Raw genomic sequence first — 22,470 nt, 5'->3', positions numbered from 1 at the left:
TGACCTGAAAACGCTCCCAAATCCTAATGAAATTCATTAGTGTACTTAAACAAGCTGAAGCTGTCACTATACCATTAGCAATTATCTTTGAGAACTCATGGAAGAAAGAGGGGATCCCAAGGAGCTGGGGAAAGAATAACATAGTATCTCCCTTATTAAAAAAAAAAAACCCAACGCATATATATATACACACACACAACCCCCATCAATAAAATAAACCTAGGAAAAAGGCCCAGGGAATTATGATCCAGTTCCCAAAGTCAGTGCTTGGAAGGATGACAGAATAGGGTATTAAAAAAATTGATTTAAAAGCGTCCAGGGGATGTAAGGTGATAAGGAGGGTCAGTGTGGATTCATTAAGAACTAATGTCAAAGCAGTCTAATATCCTTTGTGACAGGGTAATTGTCAATTGGTCTGAATTGTAGTGTGTGATGTTTAGGTTATATATTAGGGAAAAGAAATCTAACTTTAAGAATAACTAGGCGCTGAATGTAATACCCTGGAGGCTGTAGCATCCCCTCCATGGGGAGATGTAGACAGATATTTTGCAAAGGATGGGCTCGGTTTGGTTTGCAACAGGAGGATGAAGTAGGTAGTCATTACAGTTCCTTCCAGCCTTGAATTTCTCTGATCTTGTTAAGATTTTACAGCACAATACAGGTTTTGAACTGCTTGGTTAAATACTTGACAATGGCGCTTTCCTGAATTTATTCATTAGTGTTTGCAGTAGGAAGGTGCAACACTCTTTCTTCTTCCATTTCCTATGGAAATTAACTGAGTTTTTTGATCACACATTTAGATAACGCTGTGTGAATGTGCACTATAGTTACAGGTAGATAACTTTCATCTGCAAGCAGTTTTTCATGTCCAGTTATATATTTATGGGATGGCTGACCACATGCAGGCCAGGGTATTATTTTCAAATATCTCTCTAAATCGGGAAACCTCTGTGTTCTTATGGAGCCTGTTGGGTGACAGTGAGATGAGTGTAACTGTAAGAGCTCTGGCTGTATGGATCAGATTACAAGATCATTTACTGGTTTAATCCATTTTTAACTGGATTAAAAAAAAAAAAAAAAGAAAAAACCCACCTCTGTTTGTACTATACATTTCATTTTGTCCAGCATTTGAGCAGAAGGCCCCAAAGTACAAAACTACTGTGTGACGGATTCCCACAGGTGGGAGTTTTGCTTTTGTGTCCTTTCTTTACGCATTCTGCAAGAGCATAAAACCATGAACTTTATCTATTGTATGCAGCTAAAATATAAACCCAAATTTGTCTTTAATCTTCACTGTTACAGTTATCTCATTCCTCTTATAAAATAATGAGTGAACGCACCCCATTTGGCTTAAAGCAACAGATCTATATCCAGTTAATTTGTGGATAAATATGGGTTTCTGCTATTGATGTTTCTTGATCCACACAAAGTGGTTATATTAATACTGAAACATTATTAATCAATAGGTAGCTCTTTAAAAATACATCACTAAGACTAGCCAATTACCTTTAAGTATATATCAAAGGCGACAGAGCAATTTGACTTACACTCATGATCCATTAGAGAGTTCCAAAACATTTTAATTATAAATATATTTTATCTGCAGTAAAACTTACAAAGCCAATTTAAATTTCTCATTCTGGCCTCAAAAAAATTAAAAACCCTCAAAACGATTCTTCAGTTTTTCAGTTTTTTTTTTTCATTCAGGGAAGTAAAAAAATGTGCTTAAATTAATCTTAGTTTCCTGAATGAAAACTAAATAAACTGTGTGTTATCTCACACTACTTTTAAGATAGTCTGCTCTGTAAGATCACAAAAGTAAGTGATAAGGACCAATCATGTCATTGAAGGGTATGGTTCTGTTTGGTTTTATAACACTAATTCTATTGACTTTCAGTGAAATTGCATTAATTCCTCCTCTGCCAAAAGAAAATCTGACCAAAGCATACAATCTGTCTGTAAATTATGAGAAATATGTTCTTTATTCAAAGTATATAGGCTGTAATTTTGGGAAGCATACAGTGTATTCTTTATACCTTGTTGAAATTTTAAATACCTGTTTGAAATATAAAACCTACTCTGACCTATTTATGGAGTCACTTCTGACCCTTCTGCTTTGGGAAAGGAATGTGTTGGTTGGAGTATTGCATTGTGTTTTACAATCAGATGAGAAACCGTGTATTTTCCTTTGAGATTACCATTTTTCATATAAATTTCTTTATTTAAGTAGACTGTTTTCCCTCTGGCTCATGTCCCTCAGCAATTACCCAGCATAAGCAATCTATGGAGAATAGCACAAGGTGCAGCTGATTGTCATTCAATGCAAGTGAAATCTTTAGGTGAACATTAGTCACTCTTTTAGACATGTTAGCTTGAAGTGGAAGCAGTCAATTATAGAGTAGAGGCTTTATAGCTACATTATTACCATCATACTATTAGGTTTTCAGCAGTAGCATTCTGTTTGATCGATCCGTGCCAAGACATTGATGGATAGTTTTGTTCTCCAAATGTCAAATATGTGGGACTTTTGTACTTTATTTATTTACTGGTGCACTGCTGTACTGTGGATCTCTTTCCTTTCTACGTCATTCTAGCTTTAACAGCTAATCATGATTCATTTTATTTGAAGTTTTGGTGTTGATTTCAATAGCGTTCTTAATCTTTCTCCTGCTCTTGCATTGCAGAGGAAATTATGCTCTATGTTGTTGTATAGCATGTACACTTAATTGGACACATTAAAGTTTCGCAGTTGTATAAGGGCCTTGGGGAGCGAGAGTTGTTGCTGATTGAGAAATGCATGTGGTATCCAATGCGTAGTGAATTTTGAAATTCTGTTCTCTCCTCAATGCTTCTATGTTGTGCTTGTTTGGGAGAGTTTGGGCTCTACAATATATGATGTTTCTCTCATACATCACAAGAATCGTAGAACATAATTTGTTTCAAGATGCAGGTTTAGTTTAGGTCACAGGCTTTAATCTGAGTACTATTTTTAAACTGAATATATACATTTGTAAGTATATTCAAAAGTAAAAATACTGCTATTAACACTAATCAATAGGTGTATAAGCAAACTTTTTTGTTTTGATGGGGATGTAGAAGCGTGTAAATGCAACCAAAGAGCAAATATACATAGGGTGCTGTTAATCTCATATCTGCAGCAGGACTGAGAAGAAAATCTTCATCACCCTGCTTTGCGAGGGGCACTGGTTCTAAGTACTTTAACCTTCTCCTAGGATTTTCCTAACAGTGTTACTGAATCCATTCTTCAAGAAAAAGAGAGCAGAGAAAAACAGGAAACTGAAACTTGCCAAAGTTTTCTCCTCAGGCTGGTAAAGCATCAAGGTTTGCAGACAGAAATGTGCAATACAAAGGCTCTGCACCCATCCTGCATCCATGGCTTCAGTGACACAGAAAATCAGAGCAAATGCCATAAACTAGAGCTGTGTTCATGCACGGAGGTTCCAGGAGCTGTAGTCTCCATGGTGCCACATCATACAGCAGTCAGTGGGATGTGTCATGTGCCAGAGGAATGACTGTACCTCTGTACAACTATTGTGCACTGTGCAATTGCTCTCTCTGCAACTCTCTGCAACTCTACTGGCTGCACCTGCAATGAAGGGAATGTGATTAATATTGTTAATACCAGTGAATTAGTATTTCAGTTAGGTCAATACTGCACAAGTGTCTCAGCAGGATGTGAGTTGGGATGTCAGTCTCATGGGTTGAACTCCTGGGAGCAGTAACACTTCTTACCTGGTCAGGAGTGTTAACGTTGAAAACAAATAATAATAGTGATTTGGACACGTTATAGTTTTGATTACAGGAGTATTATCCACTCTTAGTTCATCTCTTATTCATGTCCCTCCAGTGCCTCTTAGACCGTGTTACTGGTGCTGGGTAGGTACCATTCTCCACTCCAGAACTGGCTGCAATTCAGTAGTGTGCGTGTGTGGGAGGTGGCTCTGAATAAAATAGACTATGTAAATGTAAATAGCGTTGCCATTTTACTTAGTGAGGATCACTCCTCACTAATTAGCAAGACATTCATTACACTTCACTGTTTGAAATAATTCATTTTAGTTTAACACTGGTTTTCTCTTTCAGTTGTTTTTACTCTGCTCCTATGTACATGTCCATTCACACATTTGTAAACATGTACACTACATAAAAGCCAGTGCATTCCATGTGTATTTTAGAGTTGGAAGTGGAGCCAAGGAGAGTATAAGCTGATGCCCAGTTCATGATAGCACTTAATCAAATGCTTAGTTGTTTCAAATGGGTTTAAAGCACAGGCTGAATTAGGGCATAAAACCTGGATCCACAGTTTATTGAACCTTGATCCAGAGTTTATTGGAGCAAATGGAAGTCAAAATACAGTGTTCAGTGCGCTTCAGACTGGACAATAAATAACAGACAGCTGAGGCATGGGGACAGCACCTCAAAAAACAGGCACAAGTTCGATGTAGTTAACAGTCAAGTCAAAATAATTTGATTTCCTGCTTGCTTTTTTTCAGGAAGAACTACATTTTTACATTAGGGAAAAAAGAGAAGTTGAACTTTTGTAAGAGATAAGTAAAGGTAACCCAGACTAGCTCAGAGAGGGATCAGTGGAAAGACCAGAACACTGAAGACGGAGCAGAAAAAAGCTTTCTGTCTGTTGCCATGTGTGGTACATGCCATAAGTGGAAGTAAAAGGTAATTTAGGGTAGACAGTGGTCTAGTTATTAGTGTGGTCTAATTTATTAAATAACATAGTGATCTCAAGGTAATAAACCCCTAGTTGCATGTAGGTAAGTGATGTACATCATACGCAGTTGTCTTACCTTCATTTTGTACTGCTTTATCTTCTGGACACACAGTAGGATAGTGACCATGAGGATGATTATTAAATCTCTAAGTCAGTATCATTTAAGTTACTTATTTCTGAAGTATCCTATTTCCTTTGTTCCATTAAGTGCCCGTGCCCCAGTGCACAAATCTCCTTGATCGTTGGCCTTTGAAGTCTCAGGAATGAGACTTAAGATGAAGTCAGCAGCAAGACAGTGACTGCAGCTCACATAAGCTTCCTGAAGCTGATCCACAGCAAATCCATGAATGGACACGAGTTACCAGTGTTACCCTCTTCACATTACGGTGAATTTATTTGTATTCAACAGGATTGCATTGGGACCAACCGATAGAGAAAAGAAGAGCAGCTGGTGGTGGATTAATGGAATGAGGCTCGTATTGTTTGGTAGATAGGCCAGATAACTGCCCCAAATGGTTTTCACTAGCAGCAGGGAAAGGGGGGATCATTTGGTGCCTCCACAGCTGCTGTGACTTTTGCCGTTCTCTGACTCTATTGCTCTCTCTGCTGCCATGATGGCAACCTTCGCCCCACCCCTACTGCTGCTGTCACTAATTGAGCATCTGCTCCGTTTCTGTTACTTCTGTTTTCACTGTGATTTTGGCCTCTTCTTTTACTTGTGCTAATGTACTTTTGTCATGACCGCAGAGACATCTGTGTCTACCTGATAGGAGTTGCAGGAGAGCTTTAGAAAAGGCAGAGCTTTCCTCTTTTTATGCTGGAGCGAGTATCCTTCTGCACCCTCTGCTTTCAAATGTTTCATGATTTATCCCATCAGCTGCTGTTGTCGGGTTCGATTCACAATCACTTCTCCAGCCCCCTGTCCTCTCTTGATTTTCCTTCCAAAAGAGTAATACCGCAGAATAAGCAGGATAATTTTTCTACTCAGGTTTTATATACTTTGACTCTTTTTTCAGGTTATAGCCATCAGGAGCAAGCTGCTGTCATAGATAAGCTAATATATACTCCTGCAGTAGACAGTCAATGCGTGTAAACCATCCCTACCTACACTGGTATTGCTTGAGGCTGGAGTAAGCTATGCTTCAGCGGCTCTTGAATTAACAGGTTTTGTCTGTCTGTAGCAATTTCCTGAGTACAACTCGTACAGTAACTCTCGGTCAATGGATTATTGTTGTAATCTCCTTTTTTTTTTTTTTTAAATCTGAGAATAAAATAGCATAAGTTTACATATCTAGAAAACATGACATGTTATGAAGAAAGAATTAGAAAATCAGGGAGGATTGGCTTAAAAGAAGAGTGGAGTGATGGGAGAATGACAGTCTTCAGGAAGTTAAAAAGCCACTTCTAATAAGAGGAAAGGAGTAAAGTTAGGACGGAAACAGGGGAATTAGGTTGCAGGATGTGATAGATTAGATACCAGGAAAAAAATTTAATGGGGTGCAAAGGGGATTCTGGATACCTATTTGGAGAGGCTGCGGAGTTACTGAAAAACAGGTTAGAGCATAGATTAGGCAGATAATTAAGGTGGGAAGAGATCTTTGAAGATCATCAAGGTCCCACTCAAAGCAGGGCCTTTCCACCCTCTAGTCCTCCTATCCAAACTCTGGTTTTCCAATTTGGCTGCAAGGATTAATACGGGATACTGTATCAAAAGGCTTGCTAAAGTCAATGTAAATTGACACTGTGCTCTCCCTCTGTTCACTGAACCAGTCATCGCAATGCAGAAGGCATTCAAGCCTGATTTGACTTTGATAAATCCATGCTGACCATTTTTCATCACCTTCTTGTCCTTTATCTGCATGGATATGGCTTCAAGGAGGACTTGCACAATAAACACCCCTGCAACTGAGGCTAGGCTGACCCGCCTGTTACTCCCTGGATCCTTCTGTTTGCCCTTCTTGAAGATACTTGTGACATTTGCTTTACTCCAGTCATCAGGAAGTTCCCCTGATCACCAAGATCTATGAAAAGGAGATCAGCCTCACAGTGACATTGGCCAGATCCCTTGCCACTTGCATGCATACCCTCTGGTCTTATGGACTTGGGTATGTCTAACACAGCATCACTCAGGGTTTGTTCTGGCTATAGCTGGTCTTTCCATGGGGCAGAAGTCTGGAAGATTTTATGAAATCCCTTCCAACCTTGTGATTCTAAGCTCAAATGTGAATGCCAGCTTTATCATGTAGGAGATCTTGTCTTTCTAGAATTTCCTTCCTGCTCTGACAAACTGTCCTTCCTTGGCATCTCCTTTGTCTGATTGAATCTAAATGCCAGAAGTTTTTTAGGGCTTTGGGCAGACCATGGTATGCCCACATAAGGAGCACGGAGAGGTTCCTTGGTTTCTCCACTGTGCGCTTATCCATTGAGTGAGCTAAATGGAGTTCCCAGTTAAGACTTTTAAGAAGAGTTTTTATATCTCTTGAGGAGAGTTGCTGTGGTTCATATTTATCTCTTGTTTAAAAGCAAAATATATTGAAAATCCTACCAGTTAATTTCTACTTATGCACCATTTGCTGAGCTCCTGCTTGTGCTTTACCCATATACAAATTTCATGTGATGTCCAATTTTGGACATAGGGATTTATATTTTTGTTCCTGGTGTTGGAGTTGTGCCCATTTGTATGTACATTTAATGTCTAAGTTGAGGGCTTTCTCAGCCCTTTTCCTGTTGTGCCAGACAGTGTTCACATTCCCATCTTTGACTTCTTCCTCTTTGATTCACCTATTACTCTTCCTTTTGATGGTGAGAACAAGTGTGATTCTGTATGTGCAAAAGCATCACTTTATTTTTTTTTTTAGTAAATCCTAACACTTTTTATATGTTCGCTTCCCACATTTTAACAGCTTTATTGTTTAATGCAATGAAAAAGGTAAAACAGAAAAATATAGCTTTATTGACAAAGCAGTTCTTGGCATGTAGTTGAAACACTGAAATACGTGTGGGAAAATTTCAAAATATTAAACCTCAAAACAAAACAGACCCAATTGTTTACATTTTATAGCACATATTATGGCTGAGACTGAAATAGGACAAGGTACAAAAAAGCAATAATCATAAGCTTAATATTTTCCATCATCAAAAATATATAGTTAGTTTATTAAAATGCTCTAAAAATCCTTGTTACTAATGCAAAATCCAGTTATAGCTCTGAAGTTTTTTCTGAAAAATGTTTGGATGTTTTGCTTGAGCCTTTTTGAAAGTTCATTTCTTTGAAGTGTCTTTCCTCCTTCCATGAGACTTATTGCTTGTATCACACTGAGCTCAGATACTTCAGAATCAACTTTAATTTAGACAAAAACATTTGGATTATTTCTCATGCTTATCAATAAATACATAAGTAGCTATCTTGTGAAATGAGAAATGAAGCCAAATAGTAGTGAAACATTTTATGTACATATGCATGTGTGTATATAAAAGTGTCTATGCTTATATATGAGAAAGATCTAGGCCATTTTAAGGTAAGAATATACTGTGCTGTCACTGTATTTAATTGTAGAACTCTGATTTTGGGGCACAAATGTAAAGAAAGCAAAATCGCATGTTGAATTTATTTTCAACAACAGGAAGCTAGTGTGGTTAGAAAAAAATACTATATTCAGAGCCAAACCCCTTTCCTCACCAGAAATCTGTGGTTATTTCAGGTTTCGATGGCATAGCTAAGAGCATATCTGGCCCCTTTTTGTCTGTAACTGGCAGGACTTCAGGAGTAAAGCAGTTGTTAGCGAGCAGGGAAAGGACTTTGGAATTTCCTGCACTCCTGCTGTGTAGATTCAAATGCTAAGTTTAAATAATGGATGAAGCTAAGATTATTATAATTGATCATTGTATGATTTATATGGAGTAATTATAACTAGGTTGAGAAAGAATTTTCAAAAGCTAGTTTCCTGGTAGCCAGAGCCATTAAATAACAGTGTGCTGCCAAAACAAAAATTAGGTGGGAACATAGCCACAGAGTTCAGAGTGTCTGTCCACCTGATTTATAACTACCCTTATGATGACAGTATCAGCAGTATTTTCTTGTTAGGAACAGTCAGAGTTGCTTGAATTGTTTTTCTTATCTTTCTAACACAACTCTGCATTGTTTTAAGCTTAGTCAAGCATAATAACTGGAAAACTGCAAAAATATAATGTATAACAAAACTAAAAGGTGCAAGAGGTTGAAAAGGTTAATTAAAAGTGTAATGATCGCATTTACTGAGACAGTCCAATTAATCACTTTATTCCAGTGGTCATGTGATACAGAAACCATTGCTACAGATAACTGATTTTTAGTGCTGGGATACATGGTCTGTGTTCATTAAAATGTGTATTTTTCACAAATGGAAATTTAACTTTTTTTTTTAAAGGTCCTTTTATTTATTTGAAAATATTTTAAAATAGTAGCTGATGTTTAACCCTGTATCCTCACATAATACTTTCCCCAGCTATGCTCCCTGTGAACAGTATGGGAGCATTGCCCCCTTGATACTTGTAGTCTTACAGCCCCACGGGAGGTTTGCTTACAGCTTAATGGGGTTGTAGGTATAGAAGAAATAAAGCACTAGAAATACATCACTATGTAATGTGATCTCTCTGAAACAGTGTATATGACCAACAAAGTGAATTCTCAAGTGTCAACAAGCACATCTAAATGTAATTTTTACCACGTCAACTGGAAAAAGGCAAAAAGAACCTTGAAGGATCAATTACAAGGGTCATAACCTTGTATTATCTGATTTGCTATAATATTCACACAAGCTTTATTGGAATGGAACATAAATTTGAAAAATAGTGAGATTAGAAAGGATTGCAGTGCTAGACCAAAGAGCTAGAAGATTTCTCCTGGTTTATTTTGCTGGGGCAGCACTTTAGAGGGAGCCCATTATAAGCAGGAGAACAGTAGTTATGTTAACACGGTAATTAATCAAGCCCGAGGAAAAGAGGAAACAAGTTGTGAATTCAATTCTGCAGTAATAAAAAGAAATGCTGAAAGTTGCCCTGTAAATTGGCATGACTTTGGTAAACAGTCCCTCACTGTGTCTTGAGAACTTGCATGCAGTAAATCACTTCTCATGGCAACCGTGTAGGTTTGGCTATTTTCACAGGTTTATTCTGTATTTCTGTGTGTGCTAGTTCCTTCACCATTCTGTAGACTTAGTATTTAGGTAATAATAAAATGCTGAACTGTATAACATGAGAGCATATGCAGTAACACATTCTCACTTTGAATATTTTAAGGGGAAACTAATTAGAAGAACTCAGCTGAAACCGTGGCGGTAGCCTTCCACATCACAAAACCAGCCTCTGACTCAGTACAGAGCATGAATTGTATATGGAATAACTGAGATCACTCCCTCAGAAAAAAATATATTCTGTATATGGTCCCAGTCATGCATAATCCATCCCTAATGCTAGTGCAGTGTAGACACGTTAAAATGACCTTTACACCCTAAAACTCTTTAGGGTAGAACTGAAGTCATCGGTGCAGTAATGTGAGAAACAGCGACTGGATCAGTTTGCAACAATTGGATGTGTCTTTGTTTAGCAGCCTCTGATTTAATTCATACATTTCTGCCTCCTACGTGAGATACCTTGGACGGAAGAAGTAAAAGAAGCATTAAAGAACCGAGTTCTTGAACTTAGATTATTGAAAATTCAGAATAACTGTAGTGAATAAAATGGATTTGACTATGTTGATGTGAATATAATGCAGAGCTACCTCAGTGCCATGTGGAAATTAGGGACCCTGGCATGGCATAACCTTTAGATTTGTAGCAGAAATAGAAGGTGATAGATAAGGATATTTGTGTGAGTGAAGACAGAAGGAATTTCAGCAGCAGACCACAATGTTGTTAACACTGGGGAGCAGGCTCTCCTCTCCCTGGCTGCTCTCATGGAACAAAAATTTAAATCAGTTCACTCTGGGGTTGCAAGACTTTCCGTTGACATAACCTGTAAGTCGAGCAGATGTCCCTCAGCCAACCCACAGGGCTCAGCCCCCGTTTTTTCTGCTCAGCCTTTCCCCATTCCTCCCCAGAAAAGACTGAAAATACCAAAGGAAATCTTAAGACATCATTTCTCCCCTTTTTCATCAATAAATATCCAGCATAGGAGTTTCCTCTTGCAGTCTTTATCTGTAATGTCTATTAAATGCACCAGAAAATGGTCAACTAAAGGTATCGGGATCTAACTCTAAATGGAGACAAGAGTCCTGCCAAGTACTAGAGGCCAGATCTAGTGGTGGACTTGGGTAATGCAAAGTGCAGCACATCGGGCATGTGGCCCTCTTAGTAGAATTACATCCAGAAACAGACCAAGAGATAGATTTAAGCACATGAAGTCAGGAGCCCCTGATTCCAGGTGATATCTAAAATGTCCAGAATCTTTATAAAGTGCTAAGGGAATACTGTGTGGGGAAAAACAAACAAACAAACAAAAAACCCACAACAAAAAACCAAAACCAGAACAACAACAAAAAAAAAACCAACCAACAAAAAACCCTGCACAATAAATCTCTGGATAGATGATATGAAATACAGAAACAGATTTGTTGGAAGCCCTTGGACCTGAGGAGTCAGATTCATGGCCTCAGGCAGGTACGTCTGTCCACACACGCTCTTGGTAGTAGAGAGCCACTCTTCTTTAATGGGCATCTAACAGAAGATGTCATGGTGCGTGACATCAGAATAGTCTTCGAGGAAGTGGGATGCCTGTGCTCTGTGCTCTCCTCTATGGGTTTTCACAAAGCCTGGGAGACTACGTTATGGATTAGGCAGTAGGTTAGTCTGGAAGGAAGGGGAGGAGCTGTGGTATAGAATGTATTATATTTTTTTAGAAGGGATTAGAAGAAGAGAGTACAAGTGGAATCACGCCTCTGCAGACTTACAATTAAGGGAGTCATCTTCAAGAAGGGAATCCTGGTTTCCAGTCATTGCTCTTGCAAGAGAAATATCTCTCTTTTCTGGGTGCAGGCCAGAACCCAGCAATCTGCTGCCAGAGTTCTCATCCTTGGGCTGAAACATGCTCTCTCTTGTGTTTTGTAATATACACTATTTCCTCTGCACCTTCTTGAGAACACCCTACAGCGAGATGTTTGAGAACCCTTCTGGGAAATGAGAACAGTGGTTCTGAGCCTCTAGGTCAGGGAAGGCATCAAACCAAAGTCTCCTAGATACTGACTGATGATTCATCAGTGGAGTCTCATAAAAACAAAGCCCAGGGTGTATCAAAAAAGACTTTGGGTGTAGCGGTTGTACAGAACAACATAGTGATGAACACTTCCAAATCATGTCTGTTCGTTCACACTAAGCAATGTAGACGTTCTTGATCTCTACAGGGCTTGCACAAGTGATAGTCTTTACCTCCTCAGGTGGATTTATTGGTGTAGTCAGAAAAGAATTCTAGCGACCTGTGGAATTTTTGTTATCGAAGGCTTGCATTCCCAGCACTGGGGAGGACCAACCGGGAATGTAAAATGTTCCAGCTTTGGTCTCAGAACTTAAAGTCTCAGTTTAGGCAGTTTTGGTTTAAGTCCTTTTGTTGCTCTAGCCCTGGGCGTGCTCTTCTGCACACAGGAGTCAGTCTCAACATCCTTGCCACCTGGTGTACCTACTGCTGCCATCTATTGTAATTTCAACATGCATATTACTGTATTTGGTAGTACTCTGAAAGCTCTGGGTATAGCTGATAATGCATTAGCTTTAATTTTAAAAAGTAAAGCACCTGCTTATCATGATTGTGGAAAAGGTTTGAAGTAAGCCTGACTTCTCTAAAGACTGAGTAGAAGACAAGAACCACCTCAGAATAACATGAAAAGTATGTGCATCAGTCTCATGATTTCTCAGGGATGACTTGTTTTTTCTCTGCTATTTGGGATTAGAAATAATTTGCTCAGGAAAATTGTAGTTTATTTGAATCCATTAGATGCAGATCACAATATTTCCCATGCTTTCCATATTTTTTTGATCTATTCTTCTCACAAAGCAGAAGTACTTTGGTGAACCCCATAGCAGTACTTCTGTTAAAGTGGGATCATGGTTCTCATCTTTATTCTGGTTGGTTTTAGGTTCCTATATGCCATATTCCGCATCTGCATTGAAGCAGGCCCATACCCGTGTGGTCGCCTCTATCACTTTGTAATTTTGCCTTCCATCTCATTAACATTTACAGCTCTCTTTACAGCATTCCCTTCACTAAAACCCCTAGAAAACCTACTAATGCTAATTACTTGCAAATAGTAATTGTAATTTTAATGGCAACCTCAGTAAATTGCTTTTTATGTACTGTAAGAAAATTGAAAACTAAGTGTCCATTTTGCTGCTTAAAAAGAATCTTATAGAACAAGTAATAGCCCTTTCACTCCTTCCATCTAGTGGGAGCACGAATAAGAAGCTCCCAATTTCCACCGAGAATCCCTTCTTGTGCACCATGGGGTTAACAGGAGTTGGGGAGACAGCCAAAGACTCAGTAGGTGCAGAAATGAAATAGAAATGGAAATGCAAGGAAGATGAAAGACTAAGGTGAAGAGACTGTGAAAGAGGGGGAAGCATAAGGAAGATCACACATGGCAGAGGAAGCCCTATTAAAACTTTAGGAACATCTCTGGATGAAAGACTGGCGCGTTTGGCTGGCTTCTTTCTGCTGTCATACGGGAGCTCGAGTCCAGAATGGTTGCAGCTGTAACTATGTTGGTCCAGAGAGAGAGGGGGTTCAGGAGATAACAAATATCAAAAATACTATAATACAAGGCCTGTTTTCTCATCAGTAAAATTTATCAGAAAAACATCTCGCCTTGCATGCACATGCTACACGTGCATTCGAAGAGCTGTGAGCCAGTGATCGATGTAGAGGTAAATTAGTGTTAGCATCAGTAACCAAATTATTATTGCCCCAGAGTTTTTGCACATAGGGGACAGCAAACTGCCTGGTAGGAGGATGTTCTTAGGCATCCTAACTCTGTGGATGTTGGGAGCTGCTGCTTTCCCACCAAGGCAGCAGCTCCTGGCTCTGGCTGTGCACCTCATCAAGGTAGCAACCGTAGCAGCAAAACAACATGCAGCCACTGGTGACTTCTGCCAGGAGGCAGCATCCTGGTGATTGCAGAGCTGCTCTGCTGGGCCCCTTGCCGTGGGTGGGAACCAGTCCCTCGCATACAGGCATGAGGCATCACTTATCACCTGCCTGGAAGTAACTTACCTCACAGTCTACAGTGATTTGGCAGGAGCAGAGAGCTTGCATGGCTTGGCAGAGATTTCCAGAATGGGTCCAAGGCAAAGCGGACTTGTGAGAGAGGAAGCTCTAGGTGGGGAAATGGTGGTGGGAAGGAATTGTTACTTGTCCCAGACTGCTGCTCTGACCACCCTCCGTTCGTATCCAAGTGCCCTGAGAGAGGGGGGAACTGAAAAAGATCTCCTTACACAGACCTTTCCCAAAGGATGCTGGCAGGAAAGTAGCTCTGGATTAGATCCATTTGCTCTTAACGTAGTCACTACCTAGTAAGAGCCAAACTCCTGCCTGTCTTAATAATTTAAGCTTTGCAGAACAGAAGCTGGGTGAAATTTTGACCTTATGTATTACTGCTGCGTAAGTAATCCTCAGAAACACTCTCAGTATTGTTAACTGTTTGTAGTTACCACAGGACTTACGAATACTTATGTTGTACTTTTGCAATAAAAATAAAGCATAAAGTCTGTTCCGGATTGTAAATTTTGCATTAAAACATGATTTAAAAGCTTGGGAGAAGTAGGCATTAATGAGAAGAGTTGGTTTAGACAGTCTTGTTCAATTCAAATGCAGTTGATGCATCTCTCTTATGTGCTGTATGTCAGTCGACTTTAAAATATAGAAATGATTTCTATGAAGTGATGATAAATATGCCAGAAACAATAGCTAGAGACATATGTACCGAAATAGAAAAGGAAAGTGGCAAGTTACAGCCAGGGGTAGTTTTAGAAAAAAACCTAAACAAACAAACACCAAAAGGCCTGTTCAGAGCTGACATGTAGAGGAATGTGAGTCTAGGGTAGATATAAATTATATGAATGGTGTGAATGAACACAACTATTGTTACGAACAATTCGTACCTCATTCTACTTTCATCCAAGATAACTTTCACTGCTGTTTGTGTGGTCAGTGAATTGGCTTATGCTCTATTTTTTAAAAAGATTGATTAACCTGTCACTTTTGATTCTTGAGGTGTTCACACTCACAGCGCTTTTTAATTCTGTATCAGCATTTACTACATTTTGGACCTTTAATGGAAAACATGTATATGATTATCAGCAAAGAGGTGCTTTATTACATCTTGGGTTTTCTTTTAAAGAATGCTAATATACAGTAAGCTGGTGTCTGTTCGTATTGAAATGCCCTATTCAGAGCTCTTCCACAGAATCTTGTTTTAAAGAGTGGAATTCAGCAGTTGACTCCCAGGCACAAATAACTATGTAATTACTCTGCAATCACATAGTAATTAGCATGTACTATTCATATATTGCATAATTACATGCCCTGCAGATTACATAGTAATTATATTTGTACTAAACATATCATTCTATATGCTGTATAAAAAAAACTTTGAGAGTTCATAGTTAAGATTATAGTTGTATGCTAATGTAATACAGCATTTTATATAAAAATGTTACAATTTTATGAGAGGGTTGTGTTTTGGGTATCTCATCTCTTCTGCATCTGGTGTTGCTTAAACTGTGGTAGGCTGCTATTATAAGAAATGCTTGGCTCTGTTAATTTATAGTCAAATGTTGCATGTTTATAATTTTGTAATTTGTGAAGATAAGAAGAAAAAAGTTGCAGTTTATTGTGCAAGAAACTGGGACTGGTAGGGACTTGGAGTATGAATGTTAAATGTACAAAGGTTAAATGTACAAACCCACTGAATATAGTTGCAGTGTATCGTGAGAGTGAAAAACAGATCTAATGCTACTTAAGCGTTGCTCTATTTCTGGATAGGTAAGATATGTGGGGTAGTAGCAGGTTATATATTTTATTTGTATGATGTGAAGCGCGTGCTGGTACCACGGCCCATCCTGGGCACAGTCATTTCAGGCAGTTGCAGTACCTCAGTGCAGCATGTCAGCCAAGCTACACCATCTTTTCCTGCCATGGAAAAAGATAAAAGGTTGATTTCTTGATCTGAGAATGGGAAGCGAAGCGGTAGGAGAATGGAGAAGAATGGCACTGAGTTGTGGAAGGGCCTTGGACTGAGTTTTTGGGAAAGGTGGAAGATCTAGAAAAAAAGCTTTTTTTAAGAAGAACTTAGGGCTGTAGATCATTTGAGAGGTTTTATCTTTGGCCAGCCCCCCTGCGAGGTTGCTGCAGAGTTTTAGATATTTGCAAAATGTTTTGTTCAGTTTGCAGATTCTGTAGCAATGGGAAGTTAATGTATTTTCTTGGATCTGTGATCTTGGCATTCCTAATATCCAAAGCAGCGTTACGATTATTCTTAATTGAATTTTGCATTCTAATGCCAGTTGCCTTCATTTTCAAGGAAAGCATATATTGGGTTTTAATATCTGGATAATGTATTGCAAAATTAAATGTGTAATTATAGTCTTAACTTTTATCTGAGTTTCATTTTTTCTATAACTTCTTGTAGCGTGTGTGTGAGAGAGAGGCATACTCCTTGTTTTAAAATGTTTCTTTCACAGTCGCTTGTTAATTCTACATCAGCTTCTTCAGAGCTTGTAAACTTCATAAAACTTCCAGGGTTCAGGTGGCATCTATAGACCTTATAACAATGTCTTTAACTGAGCGTGGAGCTTACAGACCTTGTGAGTGGCCTTAGAGAGCTCACAGTCCTGGGGCTGCACCTGCTTTCCTTTCTGGCCGGGTGGGCTGTTTTCATACCTCAAAAACTGTAGTAACAGGCATGTGGCTTTTACATTCTGCAGAGTACTCGGATTGTATCTAAATGTTGTTACTCCGGTGTAGACACTGAATGTCATTTATACCATTCAAGGGAAAAATAAAAAAATGTCAGAGCTTTACAAAACTAGAGTTAGGAGCCCACGTTGTCGCTGTGTTCCTGTGCGATGGGCCAAATGTATCCCTTCCAATTTACCAGCAATTTTAATAGCTTCTTAGTGAGGCCAAGTCTTACCCAATATTCATCCTGCTTGTCTGCTACGAAGGGGGTGAAGTACAGCCTGCTCGGTGTAATCATCATTTATTTGCCAGCATTCTGATCTTAACACATGCCTGTGCTCTTGTTCACTAATTAAGCCATTACCCTAAGAAACAAAAGGACTGGTCACAGTTTCTGGCACTGAAAGTTTTGTATGTAACAAATATATAATCAGGATCTCATTAACAGTGAAATAAACACAAACATGGAAACACAGTATAAATGTGACGCATTTCTTACTGCTGTTGTGTTGTTTTTTCTAGTGGAGCCAGTACTTTCAAAGGGGAACAATTGCTTGGATGCAGCAAAAGCTTGTAACCTAAATGATACCTGCAAGAGGTTCAGATCTGCTTACATTACCCCCTGCACCAGCAGCACGTCTAATGAAATCTGTAACAAGCGGAAGTGTCATAAGGCCCTCCGGCTATTTTTTGACAAAGTTCCCCCAAAGCACAGCTACGGGATGCTCTTCTGCTCCTGTCGAGACGTAGCCTGTACAGAAAGGAGACGGCAGACTATTGTTCCTGTGTGTTCATATGAGGACAGGGAGAAACCAAACTGCCTGAATTTACAAGAATCCTGCAAGAAGAATTACATCTGCAGGTAAGATAGCACATGGCAGGGGAGTGATTAATGAGGGACCAGAGAGAACTTTTTGGTACTGCTGGATTTGCCAGGGCTAAGGGTCAGAATATCCACTAGGGAAAAGGATGAGTCAGGGAAAAAATCAAACGACTCTGTCACCCTTAACAGAATAACAAAAGCCTGCACCTGGTTGCAGCGTGTGCCTTCTCCAGAACTGTTCCCAGCTACTCCCTCGCGTTACAGAGGAATCTTTAAACCCCCAGTATAATTTTTACAGATTTTCATTGGAAACATTTTCATTAGGTGTCTCTAGTAAATGGTATCTCAGAATGATTTTTATGTCCCATTAGTGACCAGGTGGAAAGAGAATTATTAATTATAATGGGATTTATTTCCGTTGTAATCTTATGTCTGAGCACTAATAACTGGGAATACAAGCCACACATTGGACTTTATAAATGGTCACAATACACAGACTACTCATGGGTTTTTTCTTTACTGGAAAAAAAGGAGTCCATGTTTGCAGACTAGATCCTACTATCTTCGTAGAGCTGTTTTAGCCTTGGAATTGTTTTATCTCCCCTCCCCTGACAAGAGTGCTGGGCTGATACAACTGGAGGGTCATTGATTCGCTGACCTAATTCCCAGCCTTTTTCCTCTGCGTGTTCAGCCCGGAGAGGCAGGACAGAGCGCTGCTTCACAGGACAAACCGGGCTCCTTCGCCTTCAGCCAGTTCCCTCCAGGTTGTCATAGAACGCTTATTCAGTGGCAGACAGGGCCTCCTCTGCCCTTAGGAAATGCTTTATTCCTACTTAACATTGTGTATGTTTGTATTAGAATGTTGTTGTGCTAATGTCATATTTATGAAGTTATGCCCAAGAATCTTGCTTATTTTTAATGTGTAATTTCCTTGTAGATTATCCAATTCTGTGAATTAGCAAGCAAGGAAATAAACACTATTGTAAAATGTGAAGGACACTGAAGATATGATATAAATCTTAGTAAGTGCTTAAATATGCCTGGTAAAATATTTACTTTGAAGTTTGTTTCTGAGATCTTCACTGCTGATCTTAAACATTTAGCCATAGCACCTCAGATGTGCCCGAGTGGTGTTCAGAGGTGACGAGGCGAGGAGCTCCCTATCCTTAACGGCTCAGGGGAAATCTGGAGACAGTTTCATGCTGCCCCAAACTGGAGAAGATTTAAATCAGAGCAGGATTCTCATTTCAGTCCCATGAGTTTGCATCCAGCAGCTTCTTGGCTGATGCTATAGCAGTTTATGAAAGCTGGATACAAGTAGTCTCAGAACCACCTGTTTTCCATTTCCATGTTGTGCCATTACTCTTTTTGCTTATATATTTTGTCTTCCCTATACACAGGCCCTGTTAATTAATAGAGTTACAATATCTTTACTGTGTTTTCTGCCAAATTTCCAGTGCGTTGTAGTGCTAATGAAATTGGAGAGAGGATTTTATAGGGAGACTTCTTCCTATTATTCAGGCTGTAGTGTTCAGGAATTACTTAGTTAAATTAATGCCATTACTTCTGTCATGACTCTGTTTTCCTTTGGTCAGCTTTGATCTACGTTGTCTCAGTATCTTAAGTTTTTAATGGCATTTTGTTTAATTTGACTTCACGAGTGTGGTGGTGTGCTTTCTCCATTGCAATGCTGCAGAGGGAAGCTTGGTAAAATCTTTGCTCCTGTTGCCCTAAGTTGCGGTTGGCACTGGATTGAAAACGGATTTCTTTAGGGGTTCTTCCTGTGGCTTCTTTTCTTTAAAATACCGGAAATAAAAAAGTTTGGACTCGGATTCCAAGGCTGAGTGAGACCTGGCTTGAGGGTGAGGAGGAGCAGTGGTAGAAGGGAGCGGGTGGGCAAATGCCTGCGGGGTCTGGGGCAGAGTCAGTGAGTGCGGCACTTAGGTCCTATGCTGGAGGGAAAGCAAGCTTGATGTGCTGCTGAGAGTCATCTCATGTAGGTGTTAATACCTCCTCGGCTAGTGTATTTAATACACTCGGCTAGTGTATTTAATACCTTCCCTCACTACTGTCATGGAGAGGAGGAAGCAGCAGCAGAGCTGTTCCAGCCTATCCATAGCACGGTGAAAGACATTTTATCTCTGTGACTTGTTGTGCACTTAGAGGGAGTTGGGGTGATTTGTTCCCTTTGTTCCACAGGAAAACAGGGACTTGGGCAACAGAGGAGAGGAAGGGGAGAAGATCTCCTCCCTGCTATTTAAAGTATTGGCACTGATAAATATCAGTCTACATAGTAATTCCAGATGTGTTTAGAATAATTAAAAGCAGTAGTCAGTAAGCATATAATTCTAGCTTTGATAACTTCTATTTCATTTTGAAATTAGAAAGAGTATCAAAATGGAAGAGTAATTTGAGAATATGTTCTGCCTACTGTGAAACCAAGTCATTTAGAAGCTATTATTTTTGTGCCTATTACATCTATTAAAGCTTCTTCCTAATGCTAGTTAAGACAAAGGCGACAAGTTCTGGAAGGTTTCTGAAAGTGCACTCACAAATGGTTTACAAATGCTGCTTACTCAGAAATGCAAGATTTGAATCTGCCCATACTCTGTATAAAATATCAACTGGGCCTGTGCAAATAAGTATTTAAACATTCTGTTTAGGATGCTGTTTAAAAGCTTTGTCCTGGATGCTTACATCACTGAATCTGTTTTTGAAACAGTTAAGAGCAGGGAACCAATTTGGCCAAACTTCAGGTACCACTAACTGAGATGGCAGGATGCTTTGCTTATTTTATTCTTTTTTATTCATTAACTTATCTGTTATGTAACATAAACTCTCGATTAAGGGGAAAAAGAGACCAGAAATGTCAGGAAATGCAAATAAGTTCTAACTTATGTAAACAGTCCTAATTTTTCAACTTCATCAGAATACTGAATGGTTCACTTTCATTATGACTTTTCTGCTGCCTCTACTTGTATCCCAGTCCCTATCCAGCTTTGAAACTGATTGAAGTCTCTCAGGCATGCCTGTCAATGCTCACTGAAAAGAAAGGCAAAAAAGACAAAGAGCAAAAAGAAGCCATTAGAGTTCTGTTTTCTCATGAAGATAAACAAATCTTCTAAGGAAAGTCAATATACTGTCAAAAACTTTCACCAATGATGTTGTCCTGGAATAGCTCAAATCTATGAGGAACCATCTGTTCTGATCACTTCAGCCACCAATTAAACTTCAGAAAGTTGCCTGGCATGTTCTAAAAATATCATTCTGCTGTAAATGTAGGGCAGTGTGCTTCATTTTTGCCACCTTTGACAGTATTTCAAATACTATTTTCTTTGAGTAATGAAAGTGTGAGTCATTAGTTTGGTCTTTTTAATAATCTGTGTTTTGAATTTGCATCCTTCCTGTGTCTCCTGGATATATTCAGAAGGCACTGACCAGAGTGATAATGATACAGACACATTATTTATTAAAAAAACAGTATCAATCTAGTCATGTGCTGCAAAGATCTGAAAAGAAGGATAGCATAAAATGAAGCATTTTTTTGTTAATATAAGAATCTAGTAACAGCATGTTTCTTGTCCTCCACAATTACTGTATTCAAAATGGTTGGTCAAATCACTGAAGCTCATTTTTAAGGTAAAATAGCCAGAAAGTAGTTCTTGACTAATTTCAGAAAACAGCTGTTTGGACTTTTTGGCTAAAAGAAATACAACTCAATGTTTTGCCTTTAGTTCTGTAAAAAGCACATGTTGATGGCTACAGCTATTCGATACTGGGGAAAAAAAAGATAAAATGGCTGCATAATGTAGTTAAATAACTTTTCCTTGTGGGATGTCTGAAGGATAATAATGAAATGTCCTATTAGGTTTCAGTAGATGGGTCATCTCTCTGAAAAGACAATAAAGATGTTTTCAGCACTGTGTATTCAGAGAGCTGATTCTTTATAAATGTGCTTTCATTGGTTGTTTTTTACCTCTTGAGCAGTTTCTGGTCACCTATCCTGTCCAGCCCTGATTTTGTTGCAACCACCCATTCAATTCTGTATGAAAGATATCTGCAGCTACAGGTATAAGAACACTGGGTGAAGATATGCAAACATTTTCATCAGTGTGTAAAAGAGTTCATCCACAGTAGAAGCCAGAATAAAAGCTCAGCTGCTTGCTATGTTTCCTGAAAACGTAAGAAACTTGCCAAAAAATTAATTTTCCTTCTTTATATTCCATTGAATATTTTTAATGATAATTTACCAGGGAAAGGGAGGCACTGTATCTGCTCCTTTTCCGTAAGGCATGTGCAAATCTGCAAGTGCTTTAGACCAAGTAACTGTTTGTAAAAGTGGCTTCTCTGCCTACAACTTGTGGGCTGTTCCTGTGACACGTACCATTACTGACTGCAAACCCTCCACCCTCGTGGGTAAGAGTTGCCAGAGAAGGGGCTGGTTCAACGCCGTAGGCAGGTCTACAATGAGGTGTTATAAATGCAGTCAGCCTTTTTTTGTCCTGCTGTAGCAGAGGGGGAGCCCAGCACCTTGTGTTAGGTGGGAGCCCTGAGCAGGGAGCAGGAGCGCACTAAGGGGATCTGTGAGGGGAGAGGGAAGAGGGGAAGAAGAAATATGCCTTTTTCCTCAAATTTTCTATTCCTTAGACTAATCTCATTTTTCTCACTTTCTCCCTTGCTATTTTCTCATGCCTCTTCCCCTTGCTTAGTCTCCTTTCATCTCCTTTTTCCAGATCTCCCAGTCATTACCTGACTTTCACCACCTCTCTGCCGCATTTGAATTCTCTCTATAACGGCCGCTTACAGTCCCTCCTCACCTGCTCCTCTGTGTGTTGTTCTTTTCCTCTCTCGATATCCTGCCACAGTCCAGTGACCATCTGTAATTCAGAAAAGGAGGGGGAAAACACAGGTCCTACCTCCCTTTCTGAGCCTTGTAGCTTATATTGGTTACAATTCAGTTGCCCATCTACTGAGCCGGACT

General features: G+C 39.3%; 1 protein-coding gene across 1 annotated transcript in view; it reads left to right on the top strand.

The window, feature by feature from the left end:
- GFRA1 (GDNF family receptor alpha 1) overlaps positions 1-22,470 on the top strand; it is a 143,079-nt gene that overhangs the window by 72,786 nt on the left and 47,823 nt on the right. The window contains exon 4 of the mRNA XM_074158963.1: positions 17,189-17,528. Within this exon, the coding sequence (XP_074015064.1) occupies positions 17,189-17,528 (340 nt within the window). The remainder of the gene's footprint in view (positions 1-17,188; positions 17,529-22,470) is intronic.

Source organism: Numenius arquata, chromosome 15 (genome assembly GCF_964106895.1).
Source record: "Numenius arquata chromosome 15, bNumArq3.hap1.1, whole genome shotgun sequence".
Classification (NCBI taxonomy): domain Eukaryota; kingdom Metazoa; phylum Chordata; class Aves; order Charadriiformes; family Scolopacidae; genus Numenius; species Numenius arquata.
The sequence above is the reverse complement of the archived record's forward strand: the minus strand, read 5'-3'. Positions and strand labels throughout refer to the sequence as shown.